The 23,486-nt window shown below is 38.1% G+C and overlaps 6 protein-coding genes across 7 annotated transcripts; 1 reads left to right on the top strand and 5 right to left on the bottom strand.

The window, feature by feature from the left end:
• Positions 1–1,786: 1,786 nt before the first annotated feature.
• On the bottom strand, positions 1,787–3,822 carry Dera (deoxyribose-phosphate aldolase). The gene is made up of 5 exons (XM_071797323.1): positions 3,405–3,822; positions 2,956–3,149; positions 2,746–2,893; positions 2,230–2,660; positions 1,787–2,165 (listed from the first exon to the last, which is right to left on the bottom strand). Exons 1-5 carry the CDS (start codon positions 3,448–3,450, stop codon positions 1,914–1,916), a joined length of 1,071 nt encoding a protein of 356 aa, XP_071653424.1. The 5' UTR covers positions 3,451–3,822; the 3' UTR covers positions 1,787–1,913.
• A 602-nt stretch (positions 3,823–4,424) lies between these two features.
• Positions 4,425–7,912, bottom strand: LOC139824702 (putative ATPase N2B). The gene is made up of 8 exons (XM_071797243.1): positions 7,756–7,912; positions 6,879–7,277; positions 6,319–6,504; positions 5,853–6,094; positions 5,602–5,770; positions 5,374–5,514; positions 5,017–5,145; positions 4,425–4,936 (listed from the first exon to the last, which is right to left on the bottom strand). Exons 2-8 carry the CDS (start codon positions 7,254–7,256, stop codon positions 4,814–4,816), a joined length of 1,368 nt encoding a protein of 455 aa, XP_071653344.1. The 5' UTR covers positions 7,257–7,277; positions 7,756–7,912; the 3' UTR covers positions 4,425–4,813.
• A 369-nt stretch (positions 7,913–8,281) lies between these two features.
• Positions 8,282–10,011, bottom strand: LOC139824797 (rab-like protein 3). Its single transcript, XM_071797341.1, has 5 exons — positions 9,850–10,011; positions 9,315–9,524; positions 9,054–9,202; positions 8,852–8,974; positions 8,282–8,792 (listed from the first exon to the last, which is right to left on the bottom strand). Exons 1-5 carry the CDS (start codon positions 9,893–9,895, stop codon positions 8,613–8,615), a joined length of 708 nt encoding a protein of 235 aa, XP_071653442.1. The 5' UTR covers positions 9,896–10,011; the 3' UTR covers positions 8,282–8,612.
• Positions 10,012–11,759: 1,748 nt separating this feature from the next.
• Tfiiealpha (transcription factor IIEalpha) lies at positions 11,760–15,000 on the top strand. 2 transcript variants are annotated; one of them, XR_011733739.1, is made up of 9 exons: positions 11,760–12,024; positions 12,138–12,489; positions 12,565–12,731; positions 12,825–12,953; positions 13,186–13,412; positions 13,483–13,690; positions 13,758–13,980; positions 14,166–14,401; positions 14,480–15,000. XR_011733739.1 is itself a non-coding variant. In XM_071788738.1 (8 exons), exons 2-8 carry the CDS (start codon positions 12,363–12,365, stop codon positions 14,339–14,341), a joined length of 1,257 nt encoding a protein of 418 aa, XP_071644839.1. In that variant the 5' UTR covers positions 11,760–12,024; positions 12,138–12,362; the 3' UTR covers positions 14,342–15,000. The 2 variants fall into 2 exon arrangements, 1 of the variants encoding a protein (XP_071644839.1); XM_071788738.1 differs by having other exon boundaries at positions 14,166–15,000.
• Positions 14,604–17,469, bottom strand: Arr2 (arrestin 2). The gene is made up of 7 exons (XM_071788899.1): positions 17,311–17,469; positions 17,102–17,223; positions 16,690–16,989; positions 16,325–16,552; positions 16,053–16,241; positions 15,571–15,739; positions 14,604–15,426 (listed from the first exon to the last, which is right to left on the bottom strand). Exons 1-7 carry the CDS (start codon positions 17,375–17,377, stop codon positions 15,281–15,283), a joined length of 1,221 nt encoding a protein of 406 aa, XP_071645000.1. The 5' UTR covers positions 17,378–17,469; the 3' UTR covers positions 14,604–15,280.
• Positions 17,470–18,711: 1,242 nt separating this feature from the next.
• Akirin (akirin) lies at positions 18,712–23,160 on the bottom strand. Its single transcript, XM_071789023.1, has 5 exons — positions 22,528–23,160; positions 20,735–20,934; positions 20,413–20,575; positions 20,271–20,327; positions 18,712–20,148 (listed from the first exon to the last, which is right to left on the bottom strand). Exons 1-4 carry the CDS (start codon positions 22,715–22,717, stop codon positions 20,317–20,319), a joined length of 564 nt encoding a protein of 187 aa, XP_071645124.1. The 5' UTR covers positions 22,718–23,160; the 3' UTR covers positions 18,712–20,148; positions 20,271–20,316.
• Between the last annotated feature and the right edge of the window lie 326 nt (positions 23,161–23,486).

Here is a 23,486-nt window from a genome sequence, read left to right on the forward strand (position 1 = left end):
TCACCAGGGATGCGAGCGAAGAACTGAATATATTGATCGCATTTACCCAGATAATAACGTTCTTAAGATGTCTTTGAGATGGTTGTTAAATACGCTTGTTATCTGGGAACAGCCGTTTGATTCTTGTGCAAATCTTCGACACGTGCAAATACGCTTTCGATTTCATGAAACTCGATTACGGAACGTTGAGATAAAGCGAGAAATTAGATCCACTACGCTGTAATCTGTTTTTTTTATGCGTTTTTTTCGCGAAATTAGATTACAGTTATACCGCATATCGATACATTTTAATAAATAAAATTTTTCTTGTAGCGACAACGCACTAATATCCGATTAGATCCCAAAATTCTCCAAAATTTAAGCGCTGATTATTTGCAATTTTTACATCTTGGTTGCGTCACGTTAATTACAATGGAATAGAGATGATTTTAATAAGATACTTGCGTATTTACGTGTCCGCAACGACGTTATGTGTACCAAGTATGTCAATTATGTAGAATCTATTTACTGATCGATATATTTAGACGCATGGGCGTCGCGATATCGCCCGCTCTGACGTATTTTGCACTACTTGTATTTTTCGCGAAATAGTACGAGAGATGAGATTTCTTGGTCATAGTAAAAAAAAAGGCGACAGTCGACATTCATTCATTTTGATGTAAAAACTGAGATGGGTATAATTGTCTATATTTTTTTATTTATATATTTGTCTGTAATAATATATATAGTATATAATAGTCTATCTATATAATATCTATTATATACAACATATAATATATAATAATAATTTATAATATGTAATATATTATATGTACAATTGTTTATAATATATTTTCTTCTTTTTTTATCCTTATCTATATGTATATTATATTATTCAAATTATATCCAACAATATTTTAGTATTGCTAATAATGCTTTATTTTGCTGCTTGAATCGATTTTGTCATTTTTTTAACTGTTTGTGTTAATCGTACGCTGTCTTTTTTTTCGAGAGGAAAGAGAGAGAGAGAGAGAGAGAAAGCGCATCAGGAACAACGATTACATTGTGAGAAATTTTATAGATATCTTCGCATTGCTTAACGAAAACAATTTTAACAATACTAACTACAAATTTAATTGTAAAAGTTTTTAATTTAACTCTCTTTACATATTATCAGGTTTCATATAATCAAGCATCGATCTATGGATCTTGGAATAATTTTAGATCGAGTGTATCTGTTTTGCAACAGTATATATGTATGTATGTACGTACAATCAAACAAGCACAACGACGTAACGGCCTGATTGGCTACACCATATTGTTGACACATTTCAGTGTCGATCGAAACGTGATTAGTTACTTCATTTAATGACTTATTAATTGGCTTATTATTAGACGAGATAACGAGTCTGATTGGTTACGCCATATTGTTGATACAATGTTTAACCAAACCATGATGTGATCATGATTTGTCCAGTAACTTACTAGCTTGCAAGCGTCATACAAAATTATAAAAATACATATCGTGGCCATAATTAACACTTTTTCTTGCAATCGTTATCTAACCTCGGTCTAACCTCGCACGATTTACAGTCGATTCGTTGTTAAAAAACTGGAGCAACCAGTTGGAAACTTGGTGATAAGACTATCTCTTAAAAAAAAAACAGTCGATTCGTGCGAGAGATTTTTCCCGATTATCTTCCAAGAAAGTAATTGTGTCTACAATCTCACTATAACTTATAAAGTTGGACTGAAATTGAAATTAATTTTAGCTTAGGGTGAATTTTTTAATCAATTAACTCTTACAGCATCTTGAAATAAAATTTATTTAAATTTGTCGAAACAAAAACAGACTATTCTTAAAATTGCGAATATATATAAACGGTACAAAAATATCACTGTTTCCACCAGATTTAAATATCTGAAAGTCCTCTTCATTTCTTTTTTCTTTCATCTTTTTTTTCTTCGCTTTTAAATACCTTTTCTTCACTGACATCTACGAATTGAGCTTTACTGTCTTCATACGTTTTAACAATTTCACTACAAATGTCATGCAATAAGGTGGATGCACCAATCCTAAAACGATCACGTGTCAACCAATCTTTTCCCAATTCTTCCTTAACCAAGACCATCCATTGTAAAGCCTCTTGCGCAGTCTTAATGCCTCCGGCAGGTTTAAAGCCCATCTGAAAATAAAAGATACCATTATAAATGATCTCGGTTATCACAAAGATCAGTAAACCGCCGTACCTTTTTTCCGGCCAGTCTTTCGAACTCTTTTATCGCTCTGCACATAACAATGCCCATTGGCAATGTCGCATTAACTGTATCTTTCCCTGTAGATGTCTTGATGAAATCAGCGCCAGCAAACAGAGCTACCATCGACGCTTTGTACACATCTCTCAAATTAAATAATTCCCCTGATGATATTATAACCTTCAAACATATTTGTTCTTTCTTCTTATTTTCATCAGAAGCTTTATCGGAAGCTTTATCATAAGTTTCATTGCAAGCTGAACGAATAGCTTCCAGCTCATTATACAGCTGTACCCATTCATGATTTATAACTAATGATCGGTCGATCACAACATCTATTTCCTGCGCTCCGTATTCTATGGCATAGCGCACTTCCTGCAATCGAGTCTCTAATGGATATTGTCCAGAAGGAAATCCTGCTGCCACTGATACAAAAATTATATTAAATAATATTGTTATATTGCACATCAGGTGAATATAACAACACAGAAGAAACGTTTCGTTTCCTACCGCTAGCAATCTTGACTGCATCTTCCTTATTCTTAAATTTTTTCAAGGCAGATACTGCATCTTTTACTTTGGACGGATAAACACAAACAGCAGCTGTGTGAAGCGGATTATTCCATGCAAATGGTAGCTTTTCTATGGGTTTTACAGCCTGTAATATTAATTAATCAATCAGTTATGCACATTAAAGGATAATTTCATGTTCTAACTTACATTTTTGCACAATTCTTCAACAGTGCTGCTCGTATCGTCATGACTCAAAGAAGTTAAGTCAATAAAACTTATTGCCTTTAATAACCAAGCTACTTTATTGTCTCCCGTTATCATTTCTGCCAAATAAGTTATTTGTCGCACACTTTTGTGTACTGCTGGCTCATTAATGTACACTTCCAAGAATTTTAGCCAGGCTAGAGTAAAAAAAATTCAAATATGATAATATATAAATACTATATATTATGACAACTTTATTTATATATACATAATTCTTATTACTTATACGTAAAAGTATTATAAATATATGTATAAAAGTAAATATATATTTCATCTGTTTTGTATTCTTATTACTTTTATGTGTAATACATATTAATATGTGTTACACATAAAAGTAATAAGAATACAAAACAGATAAAATGATATAGGATCAAAATTATTATATTAATTACCTTGGATCGTGTCGGTCACGTGAAAGACTACCGGACGGTTATCCATAATTTCGAGCGAAAAACTTGGACAAGTTTATACTAAGCTACCGCAACCTCTGCTAGGACACGTGATTATCGTAGCCCTCCAAGAATGTTCTGTGATCTGCGTTAATCTCCGTTCGAAATGAAACAATTATGCCCAGTTGTCTTCTCCTACGGCTACAGGTGATAAGGATGATAGGCACGAAATACAGAACGATACAGCGAACTGAGCGAACTGTACTTGTAATAACGTGATACACCAATTTTTCGCACGTCACGCATCCAGCAGGGATAATAATCGCTTCGAAGGTCAACGATTTCTTGTATCTATCGAATTTCGGGGGAAAAAAGCATGTTTATATTTTGTGTTTTTATCGCCAGCAGGTCAGTAATGCTAGGTCTACAATGCGAGTCGTAAAGTCGTGAGTCGTAAGAATTGACCAATCACAGTCGATTATTCTTCTCAAATTCGATTGTGATTGGTCAATTCTTACGACTCACGACTTTACGACTCGCATTGGCTGCGTTCCTTTTGATGCTTTCAGCGCTGTAAGCATTATTCTATCTCCGTTGCACATTGAATATCAAATAGAGATGGAGCGACGCTTTCAGCGCTGAAAGCGTCAAAAGGAACGCAGCCATTGTAGACCTAGCATAACTGTTCGCGCGCGAAGAGTACGAAGAGACCGTCCGTCCTTTTCGAAGACTTTCTGAACTGGTGCACATTGATGTAATAAGTTAGAGTGAAATGAAATATATTTGTCTCACTCTAACTTATTGCACTAATGTGCACCAGTTTAGGAAGTTCTTCGAAAAAGAACAAACGGACAGATTTCTCACGTGTATACGTGATGTGGCTAGGCCTCGCTGGATACATGGATAATCAAAACACTGATATGACCGATCGTCGATGACTAAATACAGAACATCATTGTAGCACACTTTAAAGTTGTATGCGATCAGCGATCTTTAACTATAGCAAAGTGAATAACACATGAATCATGAGTGCAAAATTTCATGTAATTGAAACTTTTACATATGTACACGCACAGATACAATTTGTATCATACAAACATACGTATTTGTATTACGGCTCGGCAATCGGCACGTATGATTTTATGCTCATAAATAATCTTATAAATAATATCATAGGTAACCCGAGGAGCTTTTGTCCCCAAGAAAATAATTTACGAGACAAAATACTGAGAAAGCGCGAAAGTTACGCCGCGAGCGAAACGCGCGCGCCGGACGAAAGTTTAAGTAACTGCCCGCGCAAGAGATCGTTCTGTAAAAATTACAATCGTCAATACTAACAACTTCGTTAGCCTTAAATAGATGAATTAATACAGATCTATACAAATCTATTTGCGCTAATTTTAAAACTATCATTATCTGTGGTGCTCCCATTGCTCCCAATACTGTGAGGTCTGCATCTCGGACAGTCGCGACACGGTACGGTCGAACGCGAAGATTTCCTCTTCGCCAGTAAAGATGTTTGCCTTGTGATCCTCCTGAGAACAAAATTAACATAATGTAATTAGTTTCATACGCGAGAGATTCGCATCTTTACAAAATCGGCTTTATAAAATACCGAGCCATGCGAAATCTTCAAATCGTCCATCAGCATTCTTTTCTCATCGGTGTATTCGGAGTATTCGGATTCGCTTTCCGATAAAAATAATTGCGTGTGTGGTACAGCTGCCGACATAACTACCCGTACCTACAATTTAATAAACTTTCGTTATTTATATATACAACTTTACATTAACTTATTCATAGCCAAAGTTCCGTATCTTCTATTTTATCAAAATTTTCTGTGTATAATTCATTTTTTTAATCAATTATAATCGGTATAATTAATTTTTTTAAATCAATTATATAATGCAAAGATTGATGAGTTGATGTCTCAAACTGCAAATGTATAGTATAGTTCATAATAGATTCTTACCCTATTATCGTACAATGTATCAATAAGAGTAATAAATCGCCTGGCTTGAGACTTAAGTCGTAGGTTCAACTGAGGCACGTCCCTTATTATGACAGTATGAAACACTTGACTCAATTGCAAATAGTCGCTCGCTCCGAGAGGCTGTACGGAGATCAATTAGTTGCATTATACATTAATTTTAATCAATATAGTGTACATATATACTTCACGAGGTGGAAGACATCTCACCCTGTCGCATAATTCCTCGAATGTGGAATCCAACACCTGCCCGCAGGTTTTCCGAAAAGTGACGTTGCGTCCCCTTATGGAGATCGTACGCGGTCGTACCACATCGTTCTCCATGGAGCACAGGTACTTGAAGACCTTATCCACGTCGTTCGTGGCGTCCTTGCCTTTTCTTTGTGTAATTTACACGGATTTGTTAAACGGTGACGATATAGACAATTGTCGCAAATTGTACGCATCACATTTCTACATACGTGAAGTATATCTTCTTATTTCCGGATCCCGATTTCAATCTGTAATCTATCCCAGAGTCCAAGTTGCTGACCAAGCAATGATCTTTCAGCACTTTTATAAACGGTACGAAATTTACTCTCTGCAGCCCGTTCTTGTACAAATCGTCTGGCGATCTGTTACTGGTCGCGATCACTATCACGCCGTTGTCGAACAGCTCCGTGAACAGTCGCTTCAGTATCATCGCGTCCGCGATGTCCGTCACCTGCAATGCATCTGTTTTCATTGATCTTTTATTTATAGTTGAGCCTTAATCCCGGTCTACAATAGGCGTTTTAAGCTCTAAGAAATTGAACAATCACAGTCAATTATTCCCCTCAAATTCAACTGTGATCGAACAATTTCTTAAGGCTTAGGGCTTAAAACACCTATTGTAGACTGGGACATACAAGTGGTGTTTCCTCTCTTGAAAATAATATGAATCTCAACCTGAAATTCATCGAAGCACAGCAGCCAAGTCTCTTCTGCAATGCCGGAGGCTACCGGAGGTATCGGGTCAAAAGGTTGTAGCTTGGTGCTAGTGACATCTCGTACAATGGTCTTCTTCACCTCGTGCACCCTACTATGCACGTCCAACATGAAGGAATGAAAATGGAACCTTTTTTTATTTTCAATCTGAAACATTTTCATTTCAAAGTACATTATATTATGCCATGGGAAAAATTCATTTTCGTTCTGTACCACACATGGAAAGCTATATAATTTATCTCAATCCAATTGATTATAAACAATTTACTTTCATTTCATTGTTCAACTTATTCGTTTCAATTTTAAAAATCTTCCCCGCGATATCTGTTACTTATTTATCTGTTACTTCAACAACCGTTCAACAAGTCATGTAAATTACGCAAAAACCGTTATATTATCTCTGTCATATCATCTCCAGATTGTACGAAAAACAAACATGCGTTATCGTGTCAAAAAGATTGAGATATATAATCTAGCTTTTCACGCACGGTGCTTACGCAAACAAGCAACCAGAGAGATACCTGGCAACAATTGTAAAATAGGTCCATCAACATTGTTTTACCTCCACCCACCGCTCCATGAATGTACAACCCTTTCGGCGCATCCCTCCGCTTGCTGCCAAACCATTTTTCCAACAGATTCAACTGCTGCGGCTTGTAATCGTGTACCTCTTGGTAAATTCTCTGCAGGGTCTGCGCCACTTTCATCTGGTACGCATCGCTCGCCAGCTCACCCCTCGCTATTTTCTGCTTCAGAACGCTGACCGGTCCGCCGCTCAAGTTCATGTCTATATCGTGAGCGTAGCTGTATCTCTGAATGCAAATCATAGGTCGTACACGCGTCAACGCGTGACAGAGATTATTCGCGCTAGCGCACTTCTTCGCGAGGTGACAAGACATACTTAATTGCGGGTATATTACCTAGAAAGTGGAAAAAAGCCAACTGTTACGAACTACTGATTCACCGGGTCGCTCGAGCGTGTCACGCCTAACGATCCGGACGTGTAGGACAACTTTGACTAAACTCCGATTAATTTAATCGACGGCTAATTCAATCGACAGAATCGTTTAAAATCTCCAGCTGTATAATTCGTCGCCCCTATAATCTTTTTTTTTCATATATTAAACAACAAAAATTAATAATACTATCCACGTTATTAAAACAATGGTACTGCTTAATGAGTTTAATCACCGATTAAATTAATCAGGATTTGATCGGGATCATCTACAGTCAGAAAAATCTGGCAGGAATAATCTTCCCGCGAATACACGCGTCGACGCTATCTACCTCTATTAGGTATGTCGGTATCTATTAATGGTGCGGGCGCGATAACCTTGACGAAAAAAAATGGCAGGCAAACGCATGGACGGCACGTGCCTGCCGAATTAAAGCACTCACACACGTGAACAGGTACACGTCAATCTCACGTTCGGGTCCCAAGGAGGAGGCGCGTGGTCCACGGGGCTACACACAGCTGATACAGCGCCCAGGAGGAAAGGCCCGCTTTCCCCCGCTATACGCGACTGTCCGTTTAAACCATACGTGCGGATAACGTCCCGCGCACCTGTCACGCGCCTCTGCCCGCCCGGATTCGAGAAGACGTGTGACTTTTGAAAGACTCCGGTTCGCCGCGCGCCGTCACGCGAGAGCGGACTCGCGAGGAAAATTACCACGAAATAACTATATCGACCAATCCGCGTCACCATTCGGCACCCTAGAACCGCTATTATTTCTCAATATCGAAATATATTGAATATTTTTTTTACTTTAATAGAGAATATTTTACATTAATAGATAATAGTAGGTAGGAAATAGAGTACATAGATCTTTCATTACATCGATTTATAACAAAGATATGTGGTATATTTTTGCACATAATTAATAATTATGAATAATTATATTTGCATAACATAATAACACTTAATAGATTACATATTACGTTATATTATAATATAAAATAAGTATTGTGTACAATGCGATGTCTTTACAATATAGATATATGGAAAATTATCGAATGCCTAATATATTTTTATCTATGATACATTCACAGTTGTCCCTCTCTTTTGAGCATATCTGATCAAGACACTTCCATAGGAAGATTAGGAATGTGGATAAGAAATGCGAGATTGATAGCCTTGCAATACTTAATCCGCGCAATCCTAAAACGCTTTTGTCACAAGAACGATTGCGTAACGCGAAATAAGATCCTCCTCGAGACCTCTGGGTACATACAGTACCCAATACTCTTGGCATACTCAGTCGTTATGATAAAACTTTGAATAAAGCGAAGAAGTGTGCAGTGGCGGCCTTCGCTTGTCAGGACTGAACGCTTCTCTGGAAGAATAGTAGCGTCTTTCGATAACCTTGTCGAAGAATCTGCTGAGCTTCACGGACGAACTGGAGCCTGCCGCTAAAGATCTTATCTGACGGCAATCCTGTTGAGATAAAGCATGTCAAGCGTGTTGGGCGAGTCTGTCGAGTGAGCGATATTTACCAAAAATATTTCGTCGGCACCACATTCCTCCGCGATGGTCGCAGAACGTCTGTGTATGTTGGATTTTACGAAATTGGACCCCGAGATCAGATCGAGCTTCGTGCCAATGACTAAAATTGGAATCTAGAAATAAGCGTTATTTGTTCACGCTCATATTGTTCGATATTAGTATATCGCAGTAGCTCGAAAAAATTTCTGTCACCTGAGTCGAGCCCACAAACTTCTCAGGATCAAAGTCCTCGAACGACTTGGACCTTGAGGAAGTTCCGTCTTTACTTAAAACCTCCTCCAGCCATTTCTGCAGATTCTGCTGCGATTTACGATTTGTTAAATCGTGGACTAATATTATGCCTAGTTGTGAATGACATACATTTGCAATCACTGTCACATTCTGTCACAATTACGCATCCATACATCGAACTAATAATAGGCACCTTTAACCATTATAAAAAATTGTATATACCATTTGTAGGATTGTAAAACACAGATCTTGTGTTTTTGTGACTTTGGCTGCCGCCGACGTCCCATAGCTCGACGAAGTATCTCCTCTGATTTGGCGTGCCTTCCTTATACTCGTGCAGCTTGACTTCCACCGAGCAACCTATCGTCCAGGAAGGATTGCCGATAGGTTGCTGTTGGCATATTAAGTGTGTCAGCGATGTTTTACCGACGCCTACGATAATGAAGCTAGTTATTATCATTATATAGATCATAAATTCTCTTATAAAAATAATATCTCTCTTTTACAAATGATAGTTCACAATATGGGTTACCATACATACATAATTATACATAACCTAAATATCTGAAAATTACTAATATCTCCGAGATATTAATAGACACATTAATGAGAAGTATCTTTATCGTAATAATTATCCCATATTCTGCTTGACTTAAAATATTATATTTACAAAGGTATCATCAGTGATATTTTTATTTAAAAAAAAAACAGAAAAGTACTGTATTTGAAAATATTTAAGCATTTCTCTCGTGTTTACCTGAATCGCCTACTACAATAATTTTAACTTTATCGATCGCCGCCATTGATAAATCTTGTCAAATATATTCTTTATTTGTGACAATTTTGACATTTGACAGACAGTCGTTTGACAATTTTGTGTCATGTTGGTGGCAGTGCCACGCAGTCCTCGCGCAATTTTCTACGCATGCGCGTCGAGCATGGTTCCATGGTTTCCGATGACCAATAGGAAAGACTCTAGTAGAATCTCTAGAAAAAGAATTCTATTGGACATCGGACGCAATGTGAATCCACCATTATGAAAAAACTTATGGCGTTTTCGATTTACTACTCGACCCGACTCGGGTCGCATCAATGGACGTGGAATACATACATAGATATGTATGTATTCCACGTCAATGATGCTAGAGTCCTGTATACAGCTCCGGTAACTTAGCCGGTCAACTTCGACTTTATTAATTTTCATATTTTTTTATCGTTTGTTGGTCGTTTGTTGGTGATTGTTGGTCTAATTACAACGTTTGTTGGTTCTTAATTTTTTTTTAAATTTAAAAAGAAAAATTAGCATTAAGTTAGCCGGAAAAATTTTATTTTTAATTTTAAAAAAGCCTAATCGATGCGTAATCGTTTGCTGATGATTGTTGGTCTAATTTTAGCGTTTGTTGATACATATAGTACTTATTTATTGTAAAAGACATGAACATTAGGATCTATATGAAAATTGTATGAAATAATATATAAGGTTCTTAAAAAAATGGCGTTTTGTTACTTTAAACAAATCTATAATTTTTACAGTAAAACACTTTCCACAAGTGAGAAACGGAAGCATACATTGGAGAAGTAGGTTTTTTTTTCAAGAGAATTCTACTAGGAAACGTATATTCACGTATGAATACGAGAATTCTCTTCAATTTTATGTAAATTCAATCAGGTTGAAGCTTATATTCTTATAAAATAATATATATTCTTAATGATCACATAAATAATCTTTATTTATAAAAATACAACTTATTTAAATTTCAGTTCTTTAAACGCAAACATAATGCGCATATCATGAAACACTGTATCATGTTTTTAAGTGATCACATTTAGGTATGTATGATATACTTTATTCTATCTTTTTTTTAGCACATATGGTAAGTTTGACATTTATTTTATACGTACTTTGACAATTAGGCGTCTTGAATGAAGAGTTCATGGGGGAAGAAAATGATAAATTCATAATTAATCCATTTTAAGCACAATTTTATGTTTAAAGTAGAACTTATAAACTTATATTTCTTCAAATGCTTTGAAATGTAGATATATCAGATGCATTTTCTAAGAATACTTTCAAAGTGACTACGTTCAAATATTGATGTTAAGGCCCGTATTCATATGGCAGTTTTATAGATGTTAGCCTTAAATTGATAGAAATAAAGCTTAAGTCGTAGGCAAATAAACCAATCTTCGATTACTTTAATATGTGAGATAATTTTTCGTTTTTTTTCGTTTTTAAGACTAATAATAAACCAACAAACGCTAAAATTAGACCAACAATCATCAGCAAACGATTACGCATCGATTAGGCTTTTTTGAAATTAAAATAAAATTTTTCCGGCTAACTTAATGCTAATTTTTCTTTTTAAATTTAAAAAAAAATTAAGAACCAACAAACGTTGTAATTAAGCCAACAATCACCAACAAACGACCAACAAACGATAAAAAAATATGAAAATTAATAAAGTCGAAGTTGACCGGCTAAGTTACCGGAGCTCCTGTATACATGATGCGACCCGAGTCGGTTTGAGTCGCAAATCGAAAACGCTATTAGCCGCTCTAGGGATTTACATTTCGCAGCGTTCGAAAATTGGGGACAAAGTTGGCGCATGCGCGCGCGGTCGCGCGGCCGTTGGCAAACGCGCTCGGTGCTTCAGCCGCGTTCGTATATTCCGCCGTGCGCGCTCGCGGCGGCTCGCGAAAACGTCGGGCATCATGCGGCGCAATACCGTGGCGTACTGCGGGATTTTCCCGATCCTAACCTAGATCCAGCCGCGATCGTAGATCCATCGCGCGCTGACGGGTGTAGGATCGTGTTCTCGTGATTTCTCAAAAATTTCCGAAGCGTAGGGCGATGTGTCCCAGCTCAGGACAAATATAACGATAATCGACGGAGGAAGGGGAAGAACAGAAGGGAGAGAAAATTCTGAACATTGTAAGAATTCGTGGTGTAAATATTTGCATTCGTGAAGCTGCCCTTTTCTAACGTATTCGTCAATATTTTGCTGTGAAACGTCTTCTTTTTTAACGCGTTGATCTGATTTGTAGGAGAAAGATGAAGATACGCTTACAATTCTGCACATGTAGCAACCGTATCGCTGGAGAATGTAGTGCGTGTAACTATGGTAAAGTGCGTTTGGCATGAAACTGTGAGCCTAACATGTAAACGGATAGTAGCATTGTAATAATAACAATAATAGTACTGTGGATAAAATTTATTGTTATTCGGCAACGATATCGATCGTCAAAAAGCTAATCTCGATCGCTTAAAATATGAGCGCTGAGGAAAGACTTGTCACCGAGGTGCCTAGTAGCTTGAAGAAACTGGCACGTCTCGTCGTACGTGGATTTTACTCGATAGAAGATGCATTAATTGTGGATATGTTGGTCAGGAATCCATGTAAGTAATTACCGATCTAGAAAATCTTTTTGCGATTGAAATAAATATTTTGTTAATATAAAAAAAATGTGCCAGGTATGAAAGAAGATGACATTTGTGAATTGCTCAAGTTTGAACGTAAGATGTTGAGAGCCAGGATATCAACGTTGCGAAATGACAAGTTCATTCAAGTGAGATTGAAGATGGAGACAGGATCAGATGGCAAAGCGCAGAAAGTCAACTATTACTTTATTAACTATAAGGTGCATAAAATGATTGCAGGTTTCTTTAATTTGACAGAAAATACTAATAACAAATGGAACAATGATTTGTAAAGCTTTATATCTTTGTTTTAGACGTTTGTAAATGTGGTGAAGTATAAGCTTGATTTAATGAGAAAGAGAATGGAAACAGAGGAAAGAGATGCAACCAGTAGAGCTAGCTTTAAGTGTCCGAGTTGTTTAAAGACATTTACTGATCTCGAAGTAAGTATAGCAATATGGTACAAATGATAAAGTCTTGAGAATTGAATTAATTAAGAAAAAATCAAATTTTACTTTTGATCCTATTTTATCATATTCTTATGTTAAGTGATATAAGTGATAAGTGATAAATAATATAATAATTGAAATAGTACAGTAGTGTAATACAATATTACATTGTAATATTAATTCAAAGTTGGTGGTACAGACAAAATTTTATTAAATTCCTGTATAGGCGGATCAACTTTTTGACATGAGAACCGGCGAGTTTAGATGTACATATTGTCGGGAAATAGTGGAAGAAGATCAGTCTGCTCTTCCAAAAAAAGATTCCAGATTATTATTAGCAAAGTTCAATGAACAGTTGGAGCCGCTCTATATACTATTGAGGGAAGTAGAAGGAATCAAATTGGCACCTGAAATACTGGAACCAGAACCCATTGATATTAACACTATTCGAGGGTACGTGTTTTTAAACGTATGTTCATATATTAAAAAGGTTTATTTTATTAAAATTAATTATTTTCAATAGTATCGACATGAGAAAACCGAGCAGTCTTAGAGGACCTAATGAACAGTGGTCAGGTGAAGCGACTAGAATGTCAGGCTTCATGGTGGAGGACACCAGAGTGGACGTTACCATCGGAGACGAGTCTCCCGATGACAGTGCGTCGAATCACAGAAAGGAAAGACCTATATGGATGATGGAAAGCACAGTTATCAATGCCGACGGTTCACAGGTATTTTTGTCGTTCTGTCGTGTCGTTTCCTTACGGCTCTTATTCTTAATTCGCGAATGTCTTACAGCCTGACGGCGTGAATACGCAAGATAGCATCTTGGACAAAGCTGCAGCCACTGCCACAAATACGACGATGAATAATAAGCAAGGCGAGGACATTATGTCGGTGTTGCTGGCTCATGAGAAGAAGGGCGGCACCAATTCCACGTCTATCAAAGCAGTGCTTCCACAGGAATCCAGCGACAGCAGCGATAACGAGGAGGACGCGGAAATGCAGGCAGTTGATACCGGTAAGAAAAAATTTGTCAAGGGATTCTGACATTAAGACGTTTAATCTTTTAAAAGCCAAGAGAATAATAAGATAAAAAAATCTCGAAACTGAAAAAATGATGAAAAGGAAATTCGCAAAGCATCCAAATGATTGCTAATTAATTTGTATTTTCTTAAATATTACTATTGCCGAATTGATTTATAGGCGAAGTAGAGGCGATGGATTCCGAGGACGATGAATTAGTACCAACCGTGAGTGTCGGTGGCAAGACAGTCGCGATCACCGACGTTAACGACACCTTGATTGCGGAAATGACGCCTATAGAGAAGGAGGTTTATATCCAGACGTATCAGGAATATTACTCGCATATGTACGACTAGACGAAGAACAACGAGAGTCGTCGTCTTCACAATGCTCTGCATAAGACTGATATTGATTTGGTATTGTTCCCTGTAATATTTTGTATAGCCACAAAATATATATATAATTTTTTATAATGATGCGACGATCTTTTATAGCGACATAGCAATCCTGACAGGATCATCCTGTACGTGTTTCTCTATCGATAAATGTAAGACAGATGCATGTATTCACTATAGCATTTGAAGGATTAATCGGTTTGAAAAGAGAAAAGATAAAAGGTGCGTTTTTACAGTTTCATATGTATTTTCTAATGTAATTGCAACTGAACAATACCGTCAATCAACAGTTTTTTTACTAATAAATAAACAATTGAATGTGTGGAGTATCGTAAAACCATAAGAAATTAAGTGGGACGAATAATATACCATGTCACTTCTGGTAAGACGGGAAATTCTTAAACTTAACCAAACGAATTATTAGCTTTACTTGACATTCTTTTTTTTGTTCGTCTCGCAACGAATTTCTGTCCAACCACCACCATTGCACAGAAATTCCGAGACGATTTTTTTATATTTAATTATCTTTTCGCTTTTTTTGTATTCTTTTCGTTTTTTTTCTTTAGTAACAGTTTCATAATATTATAATACAGTTAATTTTAATAGTGGTCTTTTTTTTACCTACATTCACTGAATATAGCTCGTTCACTGAAAATCACGTCAAAAGAATCCAAAAAGACGCAAATTTTAAATGAATTACTTATAATATTTTAAAGTTTTTAATTGTGTATAATAATTCACTTTAGATTTAATGTTAATATCTAAAAGGTAAAGTTGGTTTTAAGGCGAAAAATAATCCATTGTGAGCAAAAAGCTCAGGATTCTTTTGAAATGATCGATCGCAAGATAAAAAGCGCTAATCTTTCGCTCTCTCTCGCTCTCTCTTTATCTCTCTTTAATTTACTCTGGTTCGTTTAAGCGCAAACGAGCAAAGTCTTCAAATATGATATTATCATCGTCATCGTTGGCGTAGCAAGAGTTCTCGTACCGTGCCCTGTCGATGCTCTTGCTTTTTTTTAATATGGCATTTTCTCTTTCAATGGCACCTGTAAATGGAAAAAAGAACCGCTTAAATCAATCCGAATTGAAAGTTTGAAACGCTTGATTTAAATTCTGAATTGAATCTTTTGTTCAAAAATAAAAGTAAAATATTTTATCTAATTAAGATAAGAATATTCTAAGCGACATACCAGGGGTCGGATGCATCAGTTTGAATGGAACATCGGTGACCAGCTCGCCACCCAGAGTACCGCAATTCAACTTTACTCGGATCGAATAAGAAATCACGATACCCAAGGCTTCAGCCGGGCACTTGCCCTCCATTACCAGAGTTGAGGATGCCAAATTTACGTCGTCATCCTAAATGGAATAATCAAAATGGATTTTTCCACATTATTATTGGTTTATATATTGGTACATTATTAGTAATATTAATGTTTTATATATTAATATTTATATTATATTAAAACATTAGTCTTTGCATAACTAATATCTTTAAATATATAATAATATACTAAATATGATATACTAAATATGATATCAGTAAAGTGTTATATAATCTTTTACATATTTTAGCAGCATAACATACATTGCCATGAAAGAAAAAGAGTAATGGATTAATAAAATAATTAGATTTAATCATTTCAAACTTGTTCAAGCGCTTGTTACGCACTTTGAGATGCCCGTCGAGAGCGATGCCACGCCGATCCTTGTTGCTGCTGGCCAAAGGCACAAGATAGAATTGCTTCGTGAAGGATGCACCCGGTGTGATCGGGCAACCCTCGCGGGTCTCCAAGCTAGCCACGTGTCGCGAAAATTGGGCATTTACCATGGTCACCTCGCAATGTTGTACCACGTACAACTGCGAAGAAGAAATAGCGATGGCAGCAAAATGCGACAAGTAGAAATTTTTTTCAAAATTTTTATTTTAATCTTAGAATATACCTTGATGTTCTTCACCGCCTTTCGTGAATTGTTCGTAACTGTGATGTTCGCCGCAACTTTCTCGCCGTGATAGTAGATCTCTCTGTCCAAAGTGACTTCCAGATTCAGTTTGCCCTGGGAGAAGGTGAATCCCTTAGAAATCAAAGAGCTGGGAAGTCGGCGGCCTCGCGTCGGTGGAGCGTACTGTAGCTTCTTGATGGCTAATGATACAGAGGACCTTTTGTGTCCCTGACAAAGTAAAAAGCAGGTTATTGCAGAAACTCTGCTTTAAAATTTTAGATACACGTTACTTTATCAATTTGTTTTTATATTGTGCATCAACTTCTTTTATTATACATATATCTTCTTATCTCCTATTTCGATACCTTGTCTTCTTCGTTGTCTGCAACGAATACTTTCACAGCATATTCGACTCCTAGGGGTTTTCCTTGATCATCGTCGCCGGGTTGCAGGGTGACCGAGCAAGGAGCCGTCTGTGGAAAATGGAACGTGAATGGATATGCATTTGAACCCAAACGCTTCAGCAAGCGCTCCTGGATCGTTGTAGTCTCCTGCTTCTCCTTCTTCTGCGGTACTATCTGATCTTGACACAATACTAGCTCTTTGCTGAACTTGACTCCCATAACTTCATCCTCCTCTCGGCCATATCGGTAGGTTGTCGAGACCTAAGTATAATATAATATTACATATTAATAGGAAATGTGCTGAACATCTTTCAAGAATCATCCAAGAATATTTTTGCAAGAACGCGCTGAATGTCTTTTACGTTTTACCAACCTGACCAAAGACCTTGCGCCCCTGAAGGTAATCATTCTCTACGACGATAACACCGTCGATGGGGTCAGTATGATCTAGATGGTCGATAAAGTCTCTCTTGCCCAGATATACCGTAATTTTGCCTGAGCAAGATATTTTGATATAACGATTATTAAGCGCGGCTTATTAAGGAAGACAGGGTAGCTTGAAGCAGAGTCGAGCGTACTCACCATTAGGAGTGGTCTTCTTGAATACCTTAACGGCCACAACAAAGACCAAAAACAATATAGGGAACATCTGGCTGTTATATTTTTTCCTAAACGAACAAGTGATTTAGCAGAGAAATTTGTTTCCCGCCCAGAAGTGACACGTCTCCGGCACTCGGTCCGGATCCTCATATAGTCTTGCCGGGGCTTCCCTCGCCTCGAAGCCATACTGCTAATAATACTGTTAATAGAATTATTTCGTTATAAAACTAATTTAAGAGGATTGCAAGTTATGTGTGACACATAAAGAGAATCGTCGTGTACATTTTCGATCATTGCGCTTAATAGAATATAAATGTACAACACGCGGTAACACTGCAAGTATTGACATTTGCGTACGCAATATACTTAATCGCGATATTCTTGTACAAACCATAAAGTAAATCGTTTACAATAATTGTCCATTGAACGAAAAGATGGTACCAATTTCATTGGGAGGGAGATGAGTAAAGAATCTCACGCGTCTTCAGTCTTAAGTTTATTTCGATAATGAATGTTTACACAATATAATAAGGAGGTATTTTTTGCAGTTTAAACGAAATCCCCTGAATTTTTCTAACGGTCGCTCGTGCGCGTTTCCACAGATTTTCTTCAGTGGTAAACGATACCTATCGCGAGCCTCAAGTAAATATTACGTAGCGTTAATTAATTTAACCCGCTTATATTCGTAATTTATTTCTTCTTTTTTGCACATTCAATAGTCGATAAGACAGTCGATGTTACATATATATACTTTTCTGTGTATATGTGTGTGGGCGTGAACACCATCGGCGTAACGATGCTCCCAAAAATATTGTGGTAACTGAGAGACACTTTCTTTCTTTTCTTTTGCGCAATATGAAAAAGGCAGTAGTAATTCGAATGCCCCTCGAAATCGTACGATATCGCTTCCTCGACAGTCGGTGACCATAGGCATATAGAGTCGATCGAAGATCATTTTTATATTGTGCTTACAAGAACTTTCGACAGACGTTCCACTTGGTGCTCTAAATGCTTGTTTTTTTTTTTTAATATTCGGCGGAATAAAAATTTTCAGGCTGGAACAAAAAAAATGCACGCAGGCACCAAGACTCGCAAGATCCTTATCTTAATCAAGTGAAAAAAAAAAAAGAAAGAAAATATCGCGCGCAGGATGTAGTACTACACAATGTAATGAGAATTACTACAAACTATAAAAAAATTTTTTACGACGGCAATAACAGTAAATAATAACATAGTAAATAGTAATAATCGTGACAAACATGTCTAATAATAGGCACAGTTAAAGAGTACGGTATATAGTTATATTCATTACTCAGCACTTTTTTTTTTTATTACAACTACAGAAATTCGTTGCTACCAGGGAACAGAAATGCTGTGCGTGACGAGATTTTATGAAATCTTTATTCCAAATAGTTACGCTTCACAATGCCTTCGTACAATGCCTACTATAATCTACAATATTATCCCGACACTTTTACAGCTCTCCGTAACGTTTATATCTTAAATGAGATCGTTCTTTTTCTTTTTACAAGAATTTTCAATAAAGAGCGTAAAAAAAAATCACAACTGAAAAAAGTATTCAATTTTACCTTGTACATCTATGTAAGTAAAATGGAAAATTTTCTAGTCAAAGGAAAAAATCGTAGAGTTTGATGCGAGTGCATTGTAACTCGCGAATCAATCAAAACAAATTTATAACCATCAATTTAACAAGTTATTACACTAATTTATCCTTGTAGAGATTTCAAGTTTACAAGTAAAAGTCGTAGAATTATTTAAATTTCTTAATTTACGCAATCATACATTGAATTCTAAACGTCATCCCGCTCCTCGTCGAGCAGTCAGGATTCGAGAAAGGCAATCCTTTTTATTCGCGAATGCACACTGTCTCCTGCCTCGATACTCGCAAAATGCCATCTCACACATTTGCAATAAGATGCTTAGAGCATTGGTTGCCGTATATACTTGAGCAATATCTAAACTGTCGTAGCGTCAAGATGAACGAACAAAAAACTTACTGAAATGCCTTATTTAGTATTCGACATAATGGCTGCGTTCTGCCGATACTCCGCTAGCCTAGCAATCGTGAGCAGTCGCTCGTTTCCTCTCCTTTTAATCCATTGGGTCAAAGGAGAGGAAACGAGCGACTGCTCGATTGCTAGACTAGCGGAGTATCGGCAGAACGCAGCCAATGCTCCATCTGTACGACAAGCACAAAATCTCCAAAATTTCCGCCTAAGTTTTACACTATCCCAAATAAGATAAGAGAAAAATATATCCGTGTAATAAGCTAAAAAGAAATCTCAGCTTTTTCTCTCGTTCTCTCTCGCACACACACACTCTCTCTCGCTCTCTCCCTCTCTCTTTTAGCTGGATATCAAGCCTCGCGGCGCTATAGTCTTGCACTGTGTACACATCGTATTTTAACCGTAATAACATTTGTACATAAGTAGAATCAGTTCCCTGATACCAGCGCACTTCTAATGTCGAACAGTACAAATATTGTTAGTCTCGAAAGTATACATGGTAGATTTTCATAATATGTTTACAATTCACCGCAATTTGCTCTCTTTCTTTCTCTCTCTCTCTCTCTCTCTCTCTCTCTCTCTCTCTCTCCCCCTCCTCTCTTTCTCTCTACAAACTTACGTTATACTAATCATTATTTTTTCTTCTCATTTCCTTATTTTTCTCTTTTTTTTAGTCCTTTTTTTATTAGACACTGCTGAAACCATGGTTCATTATCTTTTTAGAGGCGATTCCCGGAGCGAGGCGGCGCTGCGGACCTCGGCACAAGCAAAATTTGTCTCACACAGTAGAAATCTGCAATACGACAAAACATTTTTTTTTAAATTTAGCGATAGATTTCTGCTTCGTGATATCTCTCATTAATTCGACGCTTCACGTTTTTCTTTAGAAAAAAAAAGAATGTTCGCAAAACTTACCTAATATTCCTCACAGAAATGTCTTCTTATAAATAAGAATCTTTTCTTATGATAGATCTGGAAGTATACAAAAATCGCGTGTAATATAAAGACAAAAAGCAAAATGAAACGCAAAAAAAGAATTCTTAGAGAAAATACTTACAACTCGGTGTAGCCGCGGACTCGAATCTTTTCTGTAGCTGATCGTACGTGAATTTGACGAAAGCGTCATACTGTTCGGAGAGCTTTAGATGTAAGATCTGATCGTACTCTTCTCGAATTTTCGTTTCTTGCTCCTTGAGCATTCGCTCGCAGATTACACCAACCTGCGGACAAAACCAATCTTACGGTCATATCTACAAAGCAAAAACTTTTATATCCTAATAATTGATATATATCTCTAATAAAATAATCCCAACGTAAACGTAAGAAAGTAGATTCGCATATTTCTTAATTGAAGGATGTAGATGATTAAAAGATTCTACCTGTCTAAATGTGAAAAGTGGTTTTTCCTTTCCGCTAGTGTTATGACTAAAAAGAGTTAAAGAAGAGCCAGATGGGCCAGAAGGACTGGAAGGTCCCTCCATGTCTGATGAATCGCCGCTGTTGGTCTGGGGATGAAAGTGCAATTGTTTACGTCGCTGCAATCTGCGGATTTCTTCTCTGATGTTGGCTGCCATCTTTTCTGTATAAACAAATGTGTAATAACGTATATATAGTGTATATATATAGATAGTATTTATATTAAATATATAAATTAACTCTCAGCAGAATGACAATTAGCACAAAGAATGTTTATCTGTTTATAAATATTGTATTTGTAAATAATAATATCAAAAACAACTTCTTGTCCTTTTGGCAATGAAAAAGATAACAAAATGATGTAAGGAAATATTTAAATTTAAAAATTGGAATATTTACCCGAATAAATACTGGTGAGAGTTAAAATTTCAAGCTTTCCAATAAAACTTAAGAGCTCGTTCTTTTATTCCTCTCACATTTAATTTATATTAACATATCTATCAACATAATAACATGAAGAATCTTATATACGACACAACCTAATTGCAAAATAAATTTGTAAAATATTTTAATCCCTTTTTTTGAACATTTTAAATATAGTATCGTCCAATCGATGTCTAAATAATTTGTTATCCAAATAAAATAACTATATAATATTATATAAAAAAAATATATTACATTATAATATAATAACCATGTCATTCAGGTACGTCGCACGCTACACAATAACGTCTGATAAGATTTGGATCACAATTTAAATTACACGCGTATAGCTTTCCGTTTTTGTAAGCGCGCTTCTAATAATTTCATTTTGCAACAACTTGCCCCCGCGCCGTCGCGCGATTGGATTACTTATCGCTTCTCTCACAATTTACTATCTGCCCATTCCGCTCGCGGCTTATTTATCTTATGCCTCATTGTCAGCTGGCACAGTTCTAACGGGCTCATTTCGTTTCTCCCGACCGCGGTTTTCGTGCTTTCCGCCGATTCGTTCCACAGGTTTAACGACTTTAGCCCGCAGCGCGTACCCGAACAATGCTCATATTCCCCTGTGATTCCCCATCTTTAACATACTCCTAATCGCCCAATCATGTCTCTCGGGCATCCGCACTGACAAGGCGGACGTCAGCGATAACTCTTCTTCAAAAACGAAACATCACTTTCAATATATATCTATATATACGTACATACATACACACATGGATCTTTAGAGTGCCGCGTTACCATATACATATATGCCTATACATTATGTCTTGTTGCGCGTGCATGGAAAGTAGAAAACGCGTCTCCCCGGGCGCAGCTCCGCGCGTTTCCTCTCGCAGGAAAAATCGCGGATGGGAAGAAAAAAAAAAGAAAAAGGGTGAGACGAAAACCCGAATCCCCCGAGCGCGTCCGTTACAACATTACCATATGATTTACATGCCCCCTCCCCCATCTTCCCCCCTTGAGTATGGACTCTGCGAATACGGGTTTTAAATCGCTAGAGCTTAGCCGCCCCTACTCGCCGTCTCTCTTTCGCCCGCTCCTTCCTCCTATCTCTTCACGCCCCTTCAAGCTCATTCCCTCGTACGCAATGAAGAAGCGTGCAAAGGAGAAAGAGAGATAGAGAAGGGAGCGAGAGAGAAAGAGAGAAAGAGAACGGCAGGAAGGCACGGGGGAGAGGAGGGCGAGAGACAGAGATAAACACACGGGGAAACGCGACGGGTGCGACGGAGAGCGGGAGAGAAAAAATGGCCGTAGCCTGCGGTGTAATTACCAGGCGTCAATTTGCTGGCTATCTCGCCGAACGGCGACGGTTTCTGCGGCAGCGGGCCGCCGCGCGGCGACGACGCGGACGCGCCCGGCGACGCGCACGACATCGGCATGCACCTCCGTCGCTTGCTGGGCCGGCCGTGGCTGTGCACCGGGTCGAACTCCAAGGACCTCTTGAGCGTGGCGCACGCCATGGTGCTACTGCTGTCGGCGCTGGTGGCGCGGCGTTCTCGGGCTTATAAAGCTTACCGTGGGTCGGGTCCCCCCGCGTGCGCGAGAGGCGAGAGTGCGACTGACTGGACTGACACCCAACACCCAGTCGGGCACGGGCCGTGGCCCCCCCCCTGAGGGGAGTGGTAGGGGGGGGGAGGGAGGGGCACGGGGCCGTCGACGGCGGGCGGCCGCGAGAGGGGGGACGGGCGCCGCGTCTCGCGTGACACCACGAGTCTTCGTTCCAACGGCGTGATACGGACACGGCGAGAGGGTTCCTCGTGGACGCACGGCTTCTCGAAATCTGATCGGCTCGCTCGACTTCACGGACAGAACTCGTAGCTGGTGTACGCGCGCGCGCGCGCGCATGAGAACAACGTCGATCGACGCGCAACTTCCACCGACAAAACAAATACTGCGCTCAACGCGATGGCAATATGGCCGTCGTTTCTGGTTACGCGTAGAGTCTCTATATATAGAGACTCTATAGTCTCTGAGTTTCCTTGACTCTAGATGCTCGAGTCCCTGTTTAGGTTTAGGTTGCTTATACAAAAAATTGTCTTTTGACCACGGTCTTACATAAGACCGTGCTTTTGACACGGGCGAGGACCAATCGCGCCACATCCAACCACGTCCTACGCGCATTTAGGGTCAAAGCACATAACATGGCGTAGCGATATATGACGGTCGTAGTCCCCGACCTGACAGATCAGGATACGCCAAAGCTTGTGCGTTACTTACGTCCACGACTAC

Source organism: Temnothorax longispinosus, chromosome 1 (genome assembly GCF_030848805.1).
Source record: "Temnothorax longispinosus isolate EJ_2023e chromosome 1, Tlon_JGU_v1, whole genome shotgun sequence".
Taxonomy (NCBI): domain Eukaryota; kingdom Metazoa; phylum Arthropoda; class Insecta; order Hymenoptera; family Formicidae; genus Temnothorax; species Temnothorax longispinosus.

Excerpts from the sequence above, each read along its gene's own strand:
- Arr2 (XM_071788899.1), bottom strand. The coding sequence starts at position 17,377 with ATGTTCCCTATATTGTTTTTGGTCTTTGTTGTGGCCGTTAAGGTATTC. Across the intron at positions 16,553-16,689 it reads CAGACAACGAAGAAGACAAG|GGACACAAAAGGTCCTCTGT; the intron begins GTATCGAAATAG and ends TTACTTTGTCAG. Across the intron at positions 15,427-15,570 it reads ACTGATGCATCCGACCCCTG|GTGCCATTGAAAGAGAAAAT; the intron begins GTATGTCGCTTA and ends TTCCATTTACAG.
- Tfiiealpha (XM_071788738.1), top strand. The coding sequence starts at position 12,363 with ATGAGCGCTGAGGAAAGACTTGTCACCGAGGTGCCTAGTAGCTTGAAG. Across the intron at positions 12,732-12,824 it reads ATTACTTTATTAACTATAAG|ACGTTTGTAAATGTGGTGAA; the intron begins GTGCATAAAATG and ends TCTTTGTTTTAG. Across the intron at positions 13,691-13,757 it reads TCAATGCCGACGGTTCACAG|CCTGACGGCGTGAATACGCA; the intron begins GTATTTTTGTCG and ends AATGTCTTACAG.
- LOC139824797 (XM_071797341.1), bottom strand. The coding sequence starts at position 9,895 with ATGGCGGCGATCGATAAAGTTAAAATTATTGTAGTAGGCGATTCAG. Across the intron at positions 9,525-9,849 it reads TATTGTAGTAGGCGATTCAG|GCGTCGGTAAAACATCGCTG; the intron begins GTAAACACGAGA and ends TCATTATCGTAG. Across the intron at positions 9,203-9,314 it reads GTTTTACAATCCTACAAATG|GCATAATATTAGTCCACGAT; the intron begins GTATATACAATT and ends ATTCACAACTAG.
- Akirin (XM_071789023.1), bottom strand. The coding sequence starts at position 22,717 with ATGGCGTGCGCCACGCTCAAGAGGTCCTTGGAGTTCGACCCGGTGCAC. Across the intron at positions 20,935-22,527 it reads AGCCAGCAAATTGACGCCTG|AAAAGATGGCAGCCAACATC; the intron begins GTAATTACACCG and ends TTGTTTATACAG. Across the intron at positions 20,576-20,734 it reads CACTTTTCACATTTAGACAG|GTTGGTGTAATCTGCGAGCG; the intron begins GTAGAATCTTTT and ends TTTTGTCCGCAG.
- Dera (XM_071797323.1), bottom strand. The coding sequence starts at position 3,450 with ATGGATAACCGTCCGGTAGTCTTTCACGTGACCGACACGATCCAAG. Across the intron at positions 3,150-3,404 it reads CGTGACCGACACGATCCAAG|CCTGGCTAAAATTCTTGGAA; the intron begins GTAATTAATATA and ends TTTTTACTCTAG. Across the intron at positions 2,894-2,955 it reads TTGAAGAATTGTGCAAAAAT|GCTGTAAAACCCATAGAAAA; the intron begins GTAAGTTAGAAC and ends TTAATATTACAG.
- LOC139824702 (XM_071797243.1), bottom strand. The coding sequence starts at position 7,256 with ATGTCTTGTCACCTCGCGAAGAAGTGCGCTAGCGCGAATAATCTCTGT. Across the intron at positions 6,095-6,318 it reads TGTGCTTCGATGAATTTCAG|GTGACGGACATCGCGGACGC; the intron begins GTTGAGATTCAT and ends GATGCATTGCAG. Across the intron at positions 5,515-5,601 it reads TCGAGGAATTATGCGACAGG|CCTCTCGGAGCGAGCGACTA; the intron begins GTGAGATGTCTT and ends ATCTCCGTACAG.